The following is a 20,725-nucleotide window of genomic DNA, read 5'->3' as shown; positions in this document are numbered from 1 at the left end:
GTAACAGACGATTTTAAGTGCTTTGCATGTACACTCATATTGCAGGTACTGTCAGACAACCTTTATGCTTAGAACAAAGGAATGCAAGTAACCTAGTTTGATTTCCAGAGGCAAATGAAGTTAGAGCTTAATTTAGTTGAAATGTGAATGCTTTATCTTCTTCCACAATCACTTAACCCAGTACATTTTCTTCAGTAGAAATGTATTCTGTTAGCAGATTGTTTAATAGGGAAACTCAGAGTGTAAGTGGAGACTTTATTTTAGGGATTTTCATTGGGTTTAGACACAGCAAAAATTATTTTTTTTACACTTTGATCAACAGAAGGAAAATAGATTATTTACTGTAATGTTTGCAGTTTAGTAGGGCACTAAATCCCTTTTTTCTTTCCTCCATCAAGATTCCAGCTTTATCTTCTACTAAGTGAAACTGAAGGTAACATGAAGTGTCTATCTAAAAAAACAGTCTTTGATTACTACTTGCTCAACATCTTTCAAAAACTTTATACAAGTCAGGCAAGTTAGCAAGCTGCAAAATGTTGCCGTCTTCTGCAAAGTGTTTAGGAGGTAAAAGATGAGTCCTAAAAGCTTTGTAAAGCACATGTTCCACAGTCCATTTCCATGTTGTTGAACCAGACTCAGATTCTTCATTCTGAAATACAGGAAAACAAGGACAAACAGAGGTTCTGTTTAACTAGAGGAGAGCATGCCTTAAAAACTTTACTATGTAAGACTACAGCAATTGTAAAATTCTGCTGGTATTAGAAAAGTTCATTCTATACAGTCAGTACTAAGCTCTGTAAAGTCACTTGCAGAATGGGTGAGCTTAACTGATTGATTAGGCAGATATTTAGACAAAATCAGGTTGTACTTGTAATTTATTTGCATCCTTATTCTTCTATAGAAATACAGCATCCCAACGCAGAGGCCAAGGAGGCTTGTAATAATACTGAGTACACTGCAACGCCCTATGTTAAAAGGTTCCCTCAATACCTATAATACTTCAGAAAATTTAAGCCACATTCTTTCAGAATCTTGCCACACTGCTACTTGATTCAGTTCCCTGAAAGAACTGGGATTAGAAGTCTACATCTGAAAGAGCAGAAGTTTTCTGTATGTTGTTAGTTCTCTGCTCACAGAACTAGTTAGTTTTCTAATACCTGAGAGTTTGTTGGGCTGGATTCCTCTATTATATACTGCTTTCTGATGGAGTAGAACATGGCTAGTTCTTTACTCAGGCTTTCAAAACACTCCTTTTCTTCATCCCAGTTTACCTGTTACAAAAAAAAAAAGTTATTTTAGAGAACCTGGGTAGCAGTCAGAGACATAATATGGAAAATTATATAATACAGAGATTTTTAATATGGAAAATTTATATTAATGCATTGGCCATTTTTGTCCTGGTAAAGTAAAGGTACAGAAAGAAAAAAGGGGGTAGGAATGCAGATTTTTAAATCAAAATAGAGGCTCAGTCAGTAGTAATGAATAGGCAAAGCATAACTAATCAGTAACCACAGAACAGCATCTGCAATATGTAAGAGTACATTTAAGCTGCACCAGAAATTGAAAAGGCAGGTTGGAATTGCCTAAAGTAAAAAAAGTAATTGTGCATTAATAAAATAAAATCATTGAGAGACTATACCTCTGTGGCCAAGCGCAGGATAAACATAGGCAGTCCTTCCAATGGTGGGACATAGTTGTCTATCAGAAGTGGTAACCCACTAAGATTTCCTTCCTGCAAGGAAACATTGCTGCTTCAGTAAAAAAAAAAAAAAAAAAAAAAAAAAATTCTTTTTTTGCAGTTAAATGCACCAAAACTCTTATGTATTTTAAGACTGATTCTTACCAAACACGGTAAAAACTTACAAGTTTTAAAAGCCCAATGCCACGTAGATGCTGCATGAAGAGAGTTATTGGTGGTGTTTAATTTCACAAGGCATGAATTAAACCACTCAGCTCAGGGAGTGGCTGAATTCAACCTTCTCCTCTAGCTCCAGGTTACACATATACCACTTCCCAGGCAAATATTCAAATGAAGTGCCTGGACTTGATGAAGATGTTCACTTTTGTATAAAGTAAGGGATGCCTTAAGCCACACAAAAAAAGACACATTGAGAGCACAGTGGTTCTACAGCCCTGTCTAACTTGAGAGCTGGTTAAGATGCACACCTTGTTGGTTAACAGATCTGCATTCTAGTTACAGAAGAAATGACTGAATTATGGACTGCCCACAGAGGCTGTGGAGTCTTCCTCATTGGAAGTATTCAAGAACCATCTGGACACAATCCCATGCCAGGTGCTCCAGGATGACCCTGCCAGAGCAAGGACCCACCATGGTCCATGCCAACCTAGCCCATTCTGTGACTTGGTAACTAATTAAATAGAAATTTTGTGTAGCATTGTCCTTAAAGGCAGCTTAAGTCCTGAGCATTTTAAATGAAAGGGTTATGCCACCTAAAACCTCAGTGGAACTAATTCTTAGTGAAGGTAAACACTGCAAGCAAACTACTGCTGTTATCTGTCACCAAAATGTAGAATTATGGAATCGTTTTGGTTGGAAAAGACCTTTAAGATCCAATCCAACCATAAACCTAACACTGCCAAGTCCACCATTACTATCAGAGGTAATAGCTGCAGTCACCTCATCAATTTCAAGAGAGAAATAATCTTTCAACATTTCAGTCTTCTTTTTCAAAAACTCCACAATGTACTCAGCTAGCTCTTCTTTTGGGCCATCTTCTTCTGTCCAGCCACTTTCAGGGTCCTCTAATGCAAGCATTGAAAGCTCATATAAAGGAGCTGGCTCCTAAAAATTAAGAAGGCAAAACTTTGGTTAATAATCAGCAAACTCTATTGGAAAGCTGTAACTTCTTCCTTCACATACTAATTAATTGTAATACACTATTTCTGGCCTGAAGAACTAACAGTTCTGTTTATCATAACTGACTAAAAAGGTATGAATTTCTTTCTTCTTTGCAGTCCACAATCCCACCAAGCACTGATATTTTACAGGCAATCAACACTGTATTTCTGCAGACTATATTCAAATTTGTCCTAATGTAATGATCAACAGCAAAACTTGGTGTATTACTACAACTGACACTAATGACAAGCAGCCAGGATGACAATTTAACAGTAGCAGCTACAAAATTAATATGTTTTCTACATTCTTTTCTTACTGAGAAACAAAACAACATTCCTGTAGTGGACAAAAGCCAGCCTGACTGTGCAATCAAAACTATACATTTGTCTGAAAGGATAGACATATTGTAAATACATTTAAAAAAAATAATTCTATAGGATATAGTGTAAAATTATACTTACAGACAACCTTAAGACTCCAAAGTTTGCAAAGTCATAAATAAGTATCTGGTAGAAGAGTTCTTGGCTAAATTGAAACACAAAAATTAATTACATGGACAGGATTGCATATCTCCCAAGTTACCATAATTAAGAGGGGAAAGTAAGGATCATCCTGCAAACATCAGATATCCATATCTAGTCCTATCAATAAAGATCTTTAACTGAAGAGTTTAGGGGTTCACCTGCATTATATAGATATTTACAATTAAATCTATTTCTTGGTTTCTGACATCATCAGCCACACTGGTGCAGAAAGGTTACATACTCAAGTATCCAATCACTATGAATTTATTCCCTGATAATTTGTATTCCAACTTCTTTACTCCTTTACTGCACTGTAAGAAATGCAAAGGAACTGGGAAAGTAACAGACATGTCTATCTCAAGTCTATTTTCTGATTTGTTAAAAAAATTTATGTAGCTGGGCCTCTAAGGCTGCACAGGCAAAATTGCAAATTTCTTGTTGCAGTCATGCCCTGCAGATACTCTTAACCCAACTGGATACTATGTTTTCCAGGACTTTTCTGAAGCCTCTGCTTTATACGATGTGCTGTAGATGATCCTGCAGCGAATCATCTTGATGGTCATAGATCATCTAGATCATTATGAAGCAAGAAAAAGTCTTTCCCTTCCCACTGCCTGTGAGCACACAATACAGTAGGTGGCATTTTAATAACATTGATTCCCTGCAACTTTTCCCAAGTGTGCCAGACCTGTTTCCACTGTTCTGAATGCTTAATCTTTAGCCTCATGACTTTTCATACAGGCAACAGGAGAACAATGTTGTTCCCCCTGTCATTTCCTTCCTTCTTCTAATTAGCTTCACAACTGGTACTTATTTCAGCTGCCAACAGGTCTAACAACTCTTTTACCTGAGTTTTGTTGTATTGAGAAGGTACAGTTTTGTCTGGTACTGGGCCAGAGCCCACTGAGGACTGACGCAACCAACAAATGAGTGCTCATGTAGCATCTCCTGGAGTTCTGAAACAACAGAGAGGCAGGGAAGAAAACAAAGAAGGTAATTTGATAGTTGCAACCCTGGCTTCATTTATTTAGTTGAATGGTTTGTGTCTTTTTAGCATGAAAGTCTCAGATTACTGTTCAGTCACTCTTACATCCCTGCTTCTTCTTATATCCTTGTATGACCAATTACTCACAAGTTTTGAAATATTAATAATTTTAATGCATAGTCATACTATTAAAGTGTAAGGGAGAAGAGTTATTTAACATTTAAACTACAAATGCAAATTAGAAAAAAATAAAGATCCTGTGTTTGAATAGCCTTCCAAAGTTAATTTCCAGCCACAGGAGATTGGTGAGGAGCACATACATACTTCAAAAACTGCAGGTGTAAACCAGCTTTGGAACACAATCTAGGTATTATCAAACTAAATTCTAGAGGTGTGACAGAATGATCCATAATATTTTTTTACGTAGTTTCTTTTTTTTCCTCTCACAAAGTAGTTTTTTTAGAAATATTTGTATGAGTGAGAAGGCTGGGAAAGGTATAAGAAGATTTCATAAAAGAGTTCATTTTAGACATTCCACAAAAAAAAAAAAAAACACTAGTTGCCATCCTTGGGAGATTTTTTATAGATGTTTGGCACTGCAGTCACAGCATGTACAAAGCACTACACTCATTTTACTAATTCCACTGCTATGTTTTCCAAAGGAATTTTCCAAAGGAATGTAACAGACTGAGAAAAGATTTCTCTCTTTCCAAAGTGTCTTTTAGGTATTTCTTACAGATGTGAAGATGAGACACAACCTCAGGCAGTTTCACAAATTTTATCATGAATTTTGAGACATTTTTGGGTATTTTAAGGTTCAGTGACAACTCTTTGATTTCAGTATTTAAAAAGTGACAGTCAGATATGGAATTACTGGGTCAGAATTACCAGTCTTCTACAAAATGTTTAGTGGAGCACAAGTAAAGCAAAAGTTCATGCTCTCTAAAGTTTAAGATTCTTATCAATTTATAGAAAAGTTACATATTACAGATCTCTGTGTGGAGATACCCAATTCTTATAACCAGAAAAATCAAAATAAATCCAACAAAACCCTGCATACAGGATGTGAGATTCCTAACATTTAGACATATGAATAATAAGGGTATGAGTCAGTGTAAGTTCAGAAGCAACTGAGTTAAAGAGGGAAATACCCTAGAAACATTTACAAACCTTTTGCCTTTGTCTAAAATGACTCTTAACAAACAAAAGAGTATTTCATAAGTCTCATCATTTCATGTAAGTGGGACAGATACAAACAAGAATTAAAAGCAAAAGCTTTTGTTAAAAACTTGCTTAGCAGCACAGTAAGCTCACTGGGCCTCCTTTTAAATACCTTTTCCCACGTCAAACAATCATGTTTAGTGGTAGAAGAACAGTAATTTTGAGAAACAAGTCATGCTTACTTGCATGTGCCTGGTTACTAATTTCCTCCTGGAGAGTCAACACACTAGTCAAGTTGATAATTCTTCTTCTAGGGGTGCAGGCAGCAGTCATGTCCTTTCTGGTGTCATCTTTCTCCAGTTCTATGTCCATGTCTTCCCGTTGTCTCTTCCTACAACACCAAAACAAAAGGAATTATGTTCAATTCTCCTATCACTTAGGCCGAACACAGCAACAGATGAGATGCTCAATTCACATGCTGTATGACAGGAAATGCAGACAGTTTCCCACAAAGACAGTTTTATTTTGCTTCTGAGGAATAATTTGTTAGGAAAGGGTAGTTCAGAATTTTAAGAGAATTTGGGACACTAATATCAATCCCGTTAGGCAACTGTTGCTTAAGCACCAAGCAAATTTGGCTCTTTTTGACACATCAAAAATGTTCCTATTTCTAACAGTTTTCTTTTCCATACCCACTTTTCTGTAATAACTGGGGAGAGGGAATCGGATTCTCTCCAAAGACTGTGGCCTCTTATAACAGCTCCTGCAAGAGCTATAAAAAATTTATAGCACTTTAGCCTTTAATAGGGTAATGCCTGTCAAATTCAGTGATATAGTTTCCATACCTCACAAAAGGGAGGCTTCCAGAGTGAGACAGAGCAGTATGATCTCCCTAAACTAATGCCATGATTTATACTGCTTCCTGCTTTTCATAATGCATAGAAATTCCAGTCAAAAAATTAATCACAAGTTATATAATTTACAGTTCACAGATTAGGTTTAATTTCTCAATAAAATGTCATGAAAAGTTAATCTTGATAATTTTTGCCTTCTGGAAAAGCAGAAGTCCTAAAGACCAGAAAAAAAATTATCATTTCAGGGCTATGCCATGAAATAAATAGGTAGCCTTGCACCAGTTCAGGAAAAGTGGGACTTACCGAGAAGGCACACTCTCAGGAGACAGGTGTCCAATCTCGCTTGGCTCCCCAGGCATCACTAGATTCTCCTGAACATCAGCCATTTCAACCAGGTCACTGACTTCTTCCATTTCAGCATCTTGAAGCCTGTCTGCCCCCTCTGGAGGTCCTGCATTAACCCCTGTTGTCACTGCAGTGGGGCCCTTCACTGGCTGAAGAAAAGCATCCATTTTCTGCTCTCGGGAATCAGTGCGGACCATCTGATGCGCATAAACTTTATCACTGCTCCCCTTGGTAACTACAGAAGAGTTTGCTGCTGATTTTACTACCTCATTGGAAGAGCAGTCAGCCCCTGGAAGCAATGTCTTCATTCACATATGAGGAAGCAAAGAGAAGAGATTGAACAAGAAAAGAAGAAGCAGAAAGATTAGTCACACTTCTCACAGTATCTCACTGCTCAAAGGCAAATTTGAAACCCCCAGCAACATAGTGTCAACTGCTTAAAAGGCCACCAGCTTTACACTTGCTGTCCACATAGAGTCAATGTCATCATCTTGGCAGTTAAAACCAATGGTTACCATTCCTTTGTCTCAAAAGAAAAAATCTTTAAGGTAAAAAAATCACAAGGAAATTAGCTTGTATAAAAATTGCAGTAATTCTTATGCTATGCTTTACATAAAGAGAGAGAGGAGAGTATCTTCCTGACTTTTTTTTCCTGGTAAGATTAAATCCAAAGTGTTATCAAATACACAGAACAGTTTCCTCAATCCCATCTTCTTCACATAAACCAGGGCAGAATAAAAAAAAACAATTTACCAAATGTGAAGGCTAACACACTTATAAAATCAAGACAACTAATCAGGTATGTGACAGAAATGTACTTAAAATGTTCACCTGAGTGAAGTACATCCTTGAGGAATTAGAGCCCAATAACTTGCTCTCTACATGTTGCTGTACACGCTCCAGAATACTGTCTTCATGAAGAAAATGGACCTCATGTTTTGTAGGATGCACATTGACATCTACATTCTGGGGGGCTATTTCCAAGCTGGAAAATGTTTAAAATAAGTTAACCTAAAATATCCCATGGATGGCAGAGAAACCAAAAATTGGCTCAAATTTGACAAAATTTGTCAGGCTTGGGGATTTTATTCCATATAAAGAAGTCAAAAAGATCCTGAAACCTACTAAAGTTGTATTACAGTCAGACTTGTTTACACAATTAAAAAATAATCCAAAATCACTCACCAAAATGAGCTTACACTGGTAAGCTTAAACCAAACTCTCCACTGAACAACTACAAAAACCCACTTTTAGAAATACCTTATACTTGCAGTGTATCATGAATTAATAGGAAAGGACTTCAGCTGAAATTACAGACACTCACTACTTCTAAAAATAAGGTCTGTCTTTTTAAGATTTACTTATTATTAATTATCTCCTGCCTGGCAATTAACTACCTCAGTGCAGTGCTTAACACTATCATGAGGAACAGAAATGTCCTTCTAAACCTACTCACCCTAGTTATATCCTACAAGACGATATTAAAAGGCTATTCTTCCTATTACTTTACCTTAAGTATAGGAATGGGTGCGTGCTTTTTGGCAAATAAGCAGCATACACAGTTTCTATGGCTTTGCGCAGAGCGGCTGACTCTACCAACCGATCTGAAACACAGAACACAGCGCTGTTTCCAAAGAGCTACAACACACTGAACACTGCCCAGCTCCTCCTTCAGACAAAATCTTCAAGCTTTTTGTATCTTCAGAGGGAATCTGTTATACCCATCTTCCCCCAAGACCTATTTATTCTTCATATAAAACCAGGAATAGACAGTATTTTTCTCAGCATGTTTTACACTTAGATGTATTTTTTCCCACAAATACTGAAATAACCAGTCTATCTTTCATTATTTCATACAGTCAACCCATGCCAGTGTTGCTACAGAAGAGAGATCAGTTAGTGTAAGCTGGCAGGACACAGGCATAACCTTGATACACCAAAGTTTCTTTAGGTCCAGTCTTAGCTGATTTCTACTAAATACAGTACCAAGTGTAATGCACATTACAAATCAAAAAACACTTTAAGATTTACAATTACTTATTCTTAAAAATAATTTTAAGAATGCTTATGCACTTTGTAGGTATTCAGAAACTTTTGTTTTTCTGATTATGTAAGCAACCTATGACTGTACAAAATGCTGCCTTTTTTTTAAACTTACGGTTTATGAAGAGTAAAAATATACATTTCTTCACAGAGTAGTTTGCATTAGTGATGTAACCTTTCATTTTAAAGGCCAGATTTGCATCTTCACAGCCCACTTCTATGAGTTCCCTATTAAGTTTGACAAACATAAACAAAAAATTAATTCTTCCGTTGATGTAAATTTTGAACAGTACTCACAAGCAATGATATTCTGTTTTGCCAGTTGGCAGGGTCAGCACAGAAGGCACAGGCATCAACTTTAAGGGGTGAGTGTAATTAACTACAGTTCAAAACAGCAAAGAATTACAGAAGGGTAATATAAATAATGCACCTGACTACAAAAGATTGCCTACAGTGATTAAGACAATATATCACCAGTTACCCTAAAATTTTACCACCCTCCAGATCCACACATCAGCTGAGGAGCCCCAGTCACAGCAAAGGACTGGAGAACCACTCCTGGTAACTGGGAAATCCTATACAGTGTGTCCACACATAGGTGAAGACTCCACCTTTGCTGGGACAGGGTCCAGCTTTTATGCTGATGAATAAAAAAGATCACATAATTCTAATGCAGAAATATCTGGTTTCATTCTCCTCTTGGTTTTCACCCAAAGCCTGGCTGGGGCTCAAGGAGGAACCAAGGAAGTTGGCTTTGACCATATACCTCCAAACAAGGTCAGATGTCTGATTTCATGACCCTGTCCATCCTCTAAATATGGAAAGATAAATATGCTCTTATCACACTACATATTTTGCTAATGATCATGTGTAGTTTGCTAATGAACAGATACAAATATCATATAACATATAGTTGGAAGGTTCGTCTAAAGGCCAACTTTGGCTCAGGGCCTATTGCTCAAGTCTTACTACTTTATATCCTGATCTATCTTCTGCTGCCCTGATTTTTAAAAGTCTTAAGTTTTCTTTTATAGTTCTTTTGAAAGTTTTAAAGTTCTCATAAAACTTCTTTAGCCTTCTGATAATGTTTGCATATTTGAGAATCAGAGTTCCCACACAATTTCATGTATAAATAGAATAACTTACATATTTCTCTATGGGAAGAGATAAATGATTAAATAATCTTTGGACCAGTGTGGTAATTCCATCCCCCAATCCACAGTCACCTTTAGAATTCTATAAATACCAGATGTTTGAATAAAACTGGGTCATCTTCTCTTTTGAACTTACCAAGCTTCTGTGTATACATTTTGTGTCTAATAGTGACAAACTTCTATCACAGTTAATGAAAACATTAGAATTATTTGAGAGCTCAAACAATGATTGCTGGGACATGATAATTATTTAACCTGAACTGCATAATTTCCTCTTTCTAAGTGTACATTGGTAATGTTGTATGGTTGGAATCTGTAAAATTACCCCATTATCTTTTTAATACTGTAACATATCACAGTATCCACAGCATTATAATCTATTGATAATTCTAATAAGCATTTCACTGTTTAAGTCATTGACAGTGATTGACAAGAACACTTCAAAATTGTCTGCAGCCAAGGAAGAACAAACACTTTTTTTTTGACTACTTTGTCCACTTTTATGTCTTGGTGGTCTGTTAAGAAGTCATTAAAATTACAAACTTCTCTCTTGCTCATGCACATAAATCCTAATGTTAACTATTTTCATAACAGTTTTAATAATTTTTGTAATTCATTAGTCAAGGAAAATCCACCTCAGTAGTTTGTGAGCACAGCTCTCTAGGAAGGTGTTATGCCAACTTTTAAAGTTAACATAGAACAGACTTAAGGGCTACTTATTTCAAATTCAACCTCAATATATACCAAGTGCCATTTTTATTTGTGTTCAGTTTTTAACACCATCTTGAATTGGGTAAATTATTGTTTGAAAGAAATTATCAAAACATTTACTTTGAAATGGACAATTTATCGTGAACCGTACAGAGGAAAAATTCTTACCAAATGAGCATCCATAGCAGAAATAAATGAATGCATATCAAAGAAATACATGTAACACCGCAAACCTCATTACTTCGCAGCCTCTCTATTTTGCTGTGCTTCCTGAAGGTGTTTTTGTGAATTATAAGTAACATTCATTAAATGTGAAGCTTGACTTCAGTCAGTAACAGAACAGAATCAAAGTGACACCCAAATATTCATGGGACAAAGACATACAATGGATTCTTGAGAACTAAAAACTAAGTCACATAAAGAGAATTCTTCCTAAAATGGCAGATACAGCTTCAAAAATATCATCTTGGTTTTTTAATTTTTCTATCTGATTTACACAGCTTCAGTGAATGTAGCTTTTGTCAAAATAAGGAGGTTTCAGAAAAGGTTTCAGAAAAAAACAATATGAGTAGCTTCAAAATTTATCAGGTAGCAGACAGTAAGAAGAGGTAAGATGTTCATGGTATAGGAAGAGATCAGCAACTTATAGAGAACACAGGTTCAGCTTGCTGTTTTTACATGAGGATACAAAGTTATAAGTAGATGGTTCCTTTTCAGTGCACTAAAGGAATAATTTTGTAACTTTCCTCTTCCCTTTGGTACACAAAAAATGTCACACATTCTGAAAAGAAGGAAGAGCTCTGTAATTGCAGCACTCCCTCTTCTCTGAAATTAAGCATGAAGGAAGCAAGAAAAGTTATCATAGCCCATGGTCTTTAAAGAGAAAAGGGAGGGTGATTCCCTGGAAAGCTTCATATCAAAAGGAAACTTGACATCAATGTACCTGCTAACAGCATTTCCAAAGATGGCCCTGATGTTGTCCACTGTTGAGGCATTGGATAAAGTTCTAACATCTGACACAGTGTCACCTTGCTAAAGAGAACAGGAATGAGTATCAATCAATTCACCTTTTTGGAAGAAGTTTTAGAAATACTTTAAATGAAATAATAACATTTCTAAAAAAAACTACAGGGAATGACATAACATCATTATATTGTTTTGTATTATTTACTTATTTATGTTCAAAAAAGCAATGGATGGTAAATGGCACATGTTTACAAGATCAGCTAGAGCACATTAGACCCACTGAGGCTAGTAACTCCACCCTGGAAAGTGAGGAACACTTTATTTACTGAACTCAGTTCAGTAAATAATTACCAAGAATGGCACAGAACAAAGGTAATCTACCGCAGCCTCTTTCACACAGCACTTAGTAACCAGGCTCTCTAGAGAAGCTGAAACAACCCATAAAGCTAAACCAAATACACCACTGACCACACAGAATCCTCCAAACTCCTGAAAAATATATTTTTGTCCTGTTTACTTCTAACTGATGTGCTTTCTATCCCAACTGCACCAACATACCCTTGAACATTTCAGTATAAGGCAAGGCTCTCTGTGCTGTTCCTGCTGCAAAAGACAGTGCAAATTTTCTGGCATTTTCAGATATACACACTATGTATATATATACATGCAGATACAGGCACACTGTGAAGTTACAAAAACTTTATCTACACACCTTTTTAACTGAAAAGCTGATGCCTGAGTTATGGATGGCATACCTGAAAAACAGATAAATGTAAGTCTGCAGTATGTGGAACAAAAGGTAATTGTTTCCCTTGATTGGTGAAATGCAGCTAGTAATGGGGGCAAGCAATTTCACTTCCTGTTAGACAGTAATGCAATTTGAGCCAAGCTGAGCTTTTGCAGACTGAACAGCTTAAAAAAAAAAAAAAGTGTGTCCTATTTAGAACTCAATTGTAACCACAGGAAATTCAAGGATCAGCTTCAACAGATCTGTTTTTTCAGTTTCATTGTACAGGTTTAACTAAAAAACCCATCAAAACACCCTCAATATAACAGAATCAAGTCTCAATTGCTATGGAAAGGCATCTGAATAATGGCTGGCTCACCCTTATCACTTCCCCTACCTAGACACTTCAGCTATCTGTGATCCCATGGCTGAGACCTGATACACTACAGCTGTGTAGTCTTGGCTCAAAATTCTAGGGAAATTACTGTACTGAGAAAAACACACCATAGAACCTCACAAGATGAGAAATGTGAAAATGCAGGCAAAAATTAGACTGCTGTGACTGTGAACTCAAAAATTCAAGAGGGAAAAAAACCCCAAAATTAAGTAATAGAAAAATCCTAATGCGAAAGAACAACCAATGAGCTAGAGGGCTGTAACTCAGCAAGACTTCACATCATCCTGTTTGACAGAGCAGCAAGATCTGACCCTCCACCTCCCAGCTGAAGTCTGCCTGACCCAGCAGAGACTATTGAATAGTTCATTTAGGGAATAGACTAAACCTTGGTACACAGTCTTGCTTCTCTTTGCTACCTTTTGTGTCTTCCGAAAGTGTAAAGCAGTTCTTTTGCTTCAATTTTGTAGATCCTGCTTGCTAGACCTCTGCACACTATGGAACACTACAGCAGTGGCAAAAGAGGCAACAAAGGGGCCCAGGAAGGGAACATTCAAGAGCTAAAATGATATTACTCCTTTTTGGGGATGTGAAAATTGCCATTCAGCTTTTCTGTATTCAGCCAAATCTCAATGCTCCTGAGCAGTTTTTACATTAATTATATTCAGCCCAGGTACATTTAAAGTTTGCTCAATCAAGTCCATCACCATTTCTTTGCAGGAACTTTTACAAATAATTAATAGCTACAGACAGAACACACTACTTCTATCTGGATTTTTCACATCAAATTGGACAGACTGTTACCTGATACTGCACACTAACAAATAATTCAAAAAAACCATAACAAAATCACCACCAACAACAACAAAATTACACCAAACACACACTTGTCAGTCCCCCTGAAGAACCACAGTACTCCCCATGGCAGTATATAAAACTGGGAGCCTCCTATTTTAATTTACCTGCTAACAACTTCTAGTATTTTTGCATATTCTTCATTTGGGTTCTTTAAAGCCTTCCTCCTTGTATTTACATTGTAAAAAAGATCTTCAACCTACAGAGAAAAAGTTCACAATTAAAAACAATTTTAAAAATTCTCTCTTAACCACAGAATTAATCTAAATCCATCTTGTTAATTTTTAATTTATATATACATTTTCTGAGAATACTTTGGTTTATGAAAAATCAACTTTCACTTTATTCCTTAACTCCCTAGGTTCACCTAATGAACTGCAACTTCAGAGATGATACTGTTATGTACCTTACAATGTACTTGGGGCAAGGGAACAGCAAAGGAACAAGAGAGAACGGGCACAAAAACCTACTGTGATCTGAGTTCCTTGGTTTCCAGCACAGGGCTTTGGAGGGGCTTTGATTTTTCCATCACTGTAAGTAGCTCTAGGAAGAAAATAAAAAGTTGTCAGTCATCCAGATTTACATGAGGGCAGACATGGACAGACAAAAACAAAGGATAAAAACAAAGAAATCCCATCATTGTCAAACTCCTCCCAGGAAAGAATTTGGGACACTGAGAATTAGCTTATTTCACTTTTCTGCTAGAGTAAAACTGTCTTCATTGATTGTAAGAGCCAGAGGGGAAGTGGGGGAAAGGGAATAATACCAAAGGAAAGGAAGCAGATCATGGCACATACGTTTTGAAAATGTGTTACTAAGACTTTCCCTCTAAAGGCAGGATTACTGCATTTTTTTTCTTTCTTTAATAGCTAGACACGGCCTAATAACAATTCTCCCACTAGACTTTACATTTCAGTTATGCTAACAAGAAATTCTTGACTTTAGTCCAAAATCTGTTTCCTTTGACACATCTCTCTAACTTTATTAGCTGTAAGACCTATGTGGGTCAGAAATCTCTTAGGCTCAAAATCCTGCTAGGATTACAGCTAAGAAAGTTAAAGAGATGCATAAAATCAAAGGACAGACTTTTTCTTTTCCTCTAACATACCCTGTATGTTTAATTCAAGAAAGACCATAGTCACACATCTTTTGAAAAACCAAGATTCAGAACATCTCTTTTTTTCCCACTCCCTTTTCTTAAAAGTAGTTAAGAAATTAATGGATAAGCTTATAATTTAGATTAAGCTTTTCAAAAGAATATTCAAAACTCATTTTGGATAGGATAAATAGGATACCTATTGTATCATAAAGATAGGATAAAAAACTAAGCTGTAAGCTCCTGTGCTGAGACTTGTGAAATTTGCTAGACATGGTGCCCATAATATGTATGCAACTTTCTATTCATATGCAACTTTCTATTCTGAAATAAAGACAAATGTTTAACTTACATTAGCTACTGAAATAGAAGTTCTCTCAAGTTTCCTTCCTCTCCACCCCACCTCCACCAATTTTAAAATACATTATTAAGCTAAAGCTTAGCTTTACAATTTGAAAAAATACATTTTCTCACACTCCAACTCTTTTTGATACCTGACCTTACCATCCCCTCCTCTGTAATAGCTCTGAAACTGATACACGTTTGCTATTGCATGCAGCAGAAGTCATTTGTATATTAGGCAGCATACCTGAATGCACACTTTGCATCAGCTGTTTTAGTTGTTACTGTAACATGGGCAACATGACTGATGCTAGCCAAGGCCTAGGAAAAGATAAAAGTATCTTTGTAAACCTTGTTCTGGACAATGCTGAGACATGTCCACACATTAAACACTATCACTACATTTCAATATACCACTTGCAAGCAGTAAATAAAAATCCCTACGAGGAAACTGCAGGTCAATAAAGCATAAACAATTTTTACTATCTATAATACTAAACTTCGAGTTCTTTTATCCAGGAGATTGTTCTGGCTTCCCTAATATTTTGTTATCTCTGACGATGCAAGTGATTAACCATGTAGCATAACTAAAAGACATTTGGAAAATTATTACAGTTGTGCCTTTTTCTTTTTTGTGTTAGCTAGAAAGCAGCTGGAAGATTTTAGCTGCTATTCTCTCACTCCTGCCCAAGTTCTTCTCTTGACTGTAAGTAATATTACAATGTTAGGCGAGAATGGTTTTCCTGGAAAACTCAATGGACATGTCCACACAGATGAAATCAGCCTCGGGATCTGCTCCACTGGCTCTGGAGATGATTATGTTGAAAGTATGTGAGGAGAGGACCCAAGCAGTCTAGTCTCAGGAGCATGTGAGCATCTGGACAAACATTCATCTATTGTGCTCATCCAAAGGGAAAAGCCAAACTCATCCTTGACTGTTCTTCCAGATACAGTCTATGAGAGTGTAAAGAACCAGTATATCTGAGGGGCCCGAGATACTAACCTTGTCTAACAGTAAACACAAAGGAAGACCACTGTACATTTTGCACATTTAGTTTTAAGCGTGGTATTTAGACAAATGCCTGACATAGAAGATACCTGTAGGTTCTTGAATCATCATTTAAGAAGACAGACTCTGTTTCAATTTTTAAAAAAATCTTATTCCAGAAAGCAAAAAGAATATATACCTCCCTATAGGCATCCACCTAATCATGAAAGACACTGAAGTGTACTTTGAACTATATTGACATCGCAGACTCTCTCAGAAAACAGAAGTTTCTGTAAAGAGTACTGGGAATGTGATACTATGTACAACCCACTAAAATAGAATAACAGCAATGAAGTTTCAAAACTTTGATTAAGAGCTTACCTCGCCCCTAAAACCATACGTAGAAATACTAGCCAAGTCTTCAAATTTTTGCAGTTTACTTGTAGTGAATCTCTCACATACAATGTCAAGATCTTCTTTCTATGTGAAAGGGACAAGAAACAGTCACTTTCCAAGTTTTTTAAAACCTTATAAAACACTTACAAATTAAAAGGTAGTATCAAACAGCAGCATACACCTGTCAACTTTGTTTACTTACTCTGATACCACAGCCGTTATCCTGAACCTGGATGAACTTCAGACCACCTTCTTTAACTACTACCTGGATACTCGTAGATTTAGCATCCAAACTGCAGAAACCAAGAAAAAAATTTCAATCCCAGAGTTCTGTTTAGTATCTTTATCCACGATCTGGATGAGGAGATTGAGCGTAGCATTATTCAGTTTGCGGATGACACCAAGTTGGGCTGAAGCATTGATCTGCTGGAGGGTAGGAAGGCTCTGCAGAAGTATCTGGACAGGCCAGACTGAGCTGAAGCCAATAGTATGAGGGTCAACAAGATGAAGTGCCAGGTCCTGCCCTTGGGTGACAATAACCCCACGCAGTGCTACAGGCTGAGAGAAGAGTGGCTGGAAAGCTGCCAGGTAGAAAAGGACCTGGGGGTGCTGCTCTATCAGCTGTCTGAACACGAGCCAGTGTGTGCCCAGGTGGCCAAAAAGGCAGTGACATCCTGTGTCAACAGCAGTGTGGGCAGCAGGACCAGGGCAGTGATTGTCACCCTGTACTTAGCATGGCGAGGCCGCAACTCAAATCCTGTGTTCAATCACAGGTTCCTCTCTACAAGAGAGACATTGAGGGGCTGGAGTGTGTCCAGAGAAGGTCGATGGAGCTGGGGAAGGGTCCAGAGCACAAGGCTGATGAGGAGAGGCTGAGGGAGCTGGGGGTGTTTAGCCTGGAGAAAAGGAGGCTCAGGGGTGACCTTACTGCTCTCACCTCCCTGAAAGGAGGTTGTACCAAGGTGCGGGCTGGCCTCTTCTCCCAAGGAACAAGTGATGGGTCAAAAGGAAATGGCCTCCACTTGTGCCAGGAGAGATTTTGACTGGATATTAGGATACATGTCTTCACAAAAAGGGTGGTCAAGCATAGAAAAGGCTGCCAAAGGAAGTGTTTGAGTCGCTGTCTCTGGAGGTATATTTAAAACACCTTAAGATGCGGTGCTTAGGGACATGGCTTAGCGGTAGATCTGGAGTGATGAGTTAATGGTTGGACTTGGCGATCTTGGAGTTCTTGTCCAACCTAAATGATTCTATGAATTATTAACCTGACACAGAAAGCAAACAACTCGTAAGTTTCTCAAACAATAACAAAACGAGGCGGAGCACAAAGGCAGACAGAAACGCGGCTTTCCGAGCGCAGCCGCTTCCCGCGCGGTCCGCAGGAGCACCCGCGGGCACCGCCCCTCCGCGGCACCTCCCGCCCGCCCCTCGCGGCCCCGGCCCGGCACAGCCCCCTCGCCGGGGCGGCCCCCGCGTTACCAGTTCTCGATCATCTCCTTGATGGCGTTGGCCGGCCTCTGGATGACCTCGCCGGCGGCGATGCGGTTCACCACGGCCTCATCCAGCCGCCGGATGGCGCCGGCCATGGGCAACGCCGGGCGGGAGCCGCGCGCGCGCCGCCGCCGGGCGGGAAGCGGGGCGCGCGCGCCGCCGCCGAGGGGCGCGCCCCCTGGCGGCGGGAGGCCGCGCTGCGGAGGCGCTGAGGGAGCGGCAGGCGGGGCCCGAGCCGGCACGGCCCCGGCAGCCCCGCTGCCTCCTCATTACCGGGTATAAACACCTAAAGGGTGGGTGCCGAGGAGATGGAGCCAGGGCTGCCTTGGTGCAGCCAAGCACCAAGAGGTGTTTGGAAAGGATGAGAAAAGCAATGAGCAGAAACTGATGCACACCTGAATATGAGGAAGAACTTCTTCACTGTGTGGGTGACCAAGCACTGGAACAGATTGCCTGAAGAGGTTGTGGAAGTCTCCCTCACTGGAGATACTCGAGAACCATCTGGATGCAATCCTGTGCCATGTGCTCCAGGGTGACCATGCCTGAGCAGGGAGGTTGGACCAGATGACCCAGCATGGTCCCTTCCAACCTAACCCACTCTGGATTCTGTGAACTGCTGTGAGCACTGTGGCATCCATCAAGGCTGAGCTCTGTGCCTATGATAGCAGGACTGCACCGGCTGTGTGACTGCCCCTACATGTCTCCAACCACAGAATGCTTTCCAGAGTGTCCCTGTATCACTGTGATATATGTTTCTGCAATTGCAGTACACGTTATTGCTCAGTAATTACTCAAAAATATAAAGCAGATCCTTACTTGTGCAACAGCTAAAACCTGGCAGCAACTCCCAAGCTTTGGGGTCTCTTGTGGTTTGGTGACATTTGCTGAGCCGAGCTTCCTCTGCCAGTGCAAATAGAAAGGGTGGTTAAGTATTAGAATGGACTGCCCAGGGAGGTGGTGGAGTCAGCATCCCGGGTGGTGTTCAAGAAACTACTGGTTGTGACACTTGGTGCCATGCTCTAGTTGACAAGGTGGTGATTAATCAAAGGTTGAACTAGATGATCTCAAAGGTCTTTTCAGCCCTGAATGATTCTGTCATTCTGTACAACCTCACGCATTATTCTGGGACTTGTGGTTGGAGCATGACCAGTGTACAGGAGAAGGGAAGCTGTTCCCTTCCTTGCAACACAGGAAGAGACCATAGCCATGATGCAATGAAAACTGTTGGTCTCACAGTGGTCCTGTGCAAACAAAGGAGTCAGTGGAACACACATGAATTAAACTGCTGCACACCCAGCACGGCTTTGGGCCTGTGTTGTGCTGCACAAACCCCTTCCCCCCACAGAAGAACCTCAGCCTCATTGTAAAGGAGGAAGCTGCTGGCAGCTCCCCCTCCATAGCAGCAATTACACCACCTGTGAGGCCTTTCCCTTATCTACAAATGCAGCAGGGAGTTCTCATGTGAACATCCTTTCTGTTTGACAGAAGAAATGATGAATGGATTTTCTTTCGTGCAAGAAAATCCTACAACAAACTTGAACAACCAAAATGAAGTAGCCCTTTCTGCAGACAGGGTCTGCATGGTGCAGTACACTTGCACTGGAAGCCCATTCAAGACTCACAACTCAAGGCTCCCAGAATCAACAGGATGTAAGATTATCTGTACTGCTGTCTCTTTCTTTATTTTTCCATCTCAAATAAGAGATGGTACTGGGATGGTAGCAGTCCAGCATGTCCTGGAGCAAAACAGCTCTTCCCCAAGAACAGCATTCCCCTAAGAACAGTAACCACTGCTGCTTTCAGGCAAGCTGTAAATGGGGCTTCAGAGAAGCAAAAGCTTCTCCAGGATGGCAGTGTCACTGCAGTGCCTTGCCAGGGTGATGTAACAAGTGTATTGCTGTGTAAAACACCAGAGTATATTCATGTTTTTTATGTCTTGCTTGTAGCTGCAGCATCAAGAAATGGACATCATTCCACTTGAATATGCTCTACAACTGGCATCTCTTAATCTAGTGTAACGTAACTTCAGCTTCTTCTCATCCTCTTCATAAACACCTGTCTTCATCTTTGAAATTGTACGTTAATTGTAAAATGCTGGCAGCAATAAACAAAGCAGTTTTCACTTTGCAGAAGGGAAAAGAAAAAAAAACCTAACCTGAGAAATACCCCTTCACAGGTGTCACTTTAAACAGGATGATCCAGGCCAAGAGCATGAAGAAGATACAGTCCCTCTGAAGAACATGTAGAGCAAGAAGCAAAACCCCTTCTGTGAATGTTAAGGACTAAATATGTGAAACCTGAACAGGTGGGACCTTGCTGTAAGGTGCTTTGCCTTCCAAGGACATTTTGTCCTCAGCTCTGTCTGGGATGGTTGCTACAAAGTTTCAGTCTGTCAAATTCTGTCCATATGTATAAGTGCCTGCAGTGCCCCCAAGCATGACAGATCTCCACAAAAGCCCCTTTTGAGGCTGACTTCAGGCTCCCCCGTTTTTGACCTTGGCAGAAATACCTGGGTGGAAGACACCAGTCTGCCCCACCACCTCTCTGCCTGTGGCTTCCTGAACCTCCAGGTTGCAGTGACAACTATCTTGGCCATGGTGCACTTTTGTTTCGACTTGCAGGAAAAGATTCAGGAGCTGTTAGGATGAGTGGGGCAGGAGGGAAAAGGTTATTAGGGACAAAGAGAGGGTGACCTACTGTACACTCATCTTGACTGTGTGCTGATGTGGGAAGGAATGTGGGAGTCACTGAATTTCAGATCCAATGAATCTGATTCTGCTCCAGGATCTGAACTTAGAGGAGGCATCTATTTTCAGTGGCTTTGCACAGCCAC

The 20,725-nt window shown here is 39.4% G+C and overlaps 1 protein-coding gene across 2 annotated transcripts; it reads right to left on the bottom strand.

Moving 5' to 3' along the window:
• Positions 1-235: 235 nt before the first annotated feature.
• MLH1 (mutL homolog 1) lies at positions 236-18,027 on the bottom strand. 2 transcript variants are annotated; one of them, XM_021553293.2, is made up of 19 exons: positions 17,881-18,027; positions 16,604-16,694; positions 16,387-16,485; positions 15,265-15,338; positions 14,050-14,122; positions 13,687-13,778; positions 12,316-12,358; positions 11,581-11,669; positions 8,888-9,000; positions 8,240-8,333; positions 7,561-7,714; positions 6,688-7,031; positions 5,773-5,921; positions 4,232-4,340; positions 3,322-3,385; positions 2,639-2,803; positions 1,640-1,732; positions 1,158-1,271; positions 236-649 (listed from the first exon to the last, which is right to left on the bottom strand). In XM_021553293.2, exons 1-19 carry the CDS (start codon positions 17,985-17,987, stop codon positions 482-484), a joined length of 2,235 nt encoding a protein of 744 aa, XP_021408968.1. In that variant the 5' UTR covers positions 17,988-18,027; the 3' UTR covers positions 236-481. The 2 variants fall into 2 exon arrangements, with proteins under 2 accessions (XP_021408968.1, XP_031359770.1); XM_031503910.2 differs by lacking the exons at positions 8,240-8,333; positions 12,316-12,358; positions 13,687-13,778; ... (3 more) ...; positions 16,604-16,694; positions 17,881-18,027.
• Between the last annotated feature and the right edge of the window lie 2,698 nt (positions 18,028-20,725).

This window comes from Lonchura striata, chromosome 1 (genome assembly GCF_046129695.1).
Source record: "Lonchura striata isolate bLonStr1 chromosome 1, bLonStr1.mat, whole genome shotgun sequence".
Lineage (NCBI taxonomy): Eukaryota > Metazoa > Chordata > Aves > Passeriformes > Estrildidae > Lonchura > Lonchura striata.
Note: the sequence above shows the minus strand (reverse complement) of the source record. Positions and strands in the feature narration are given on the sequence as shown.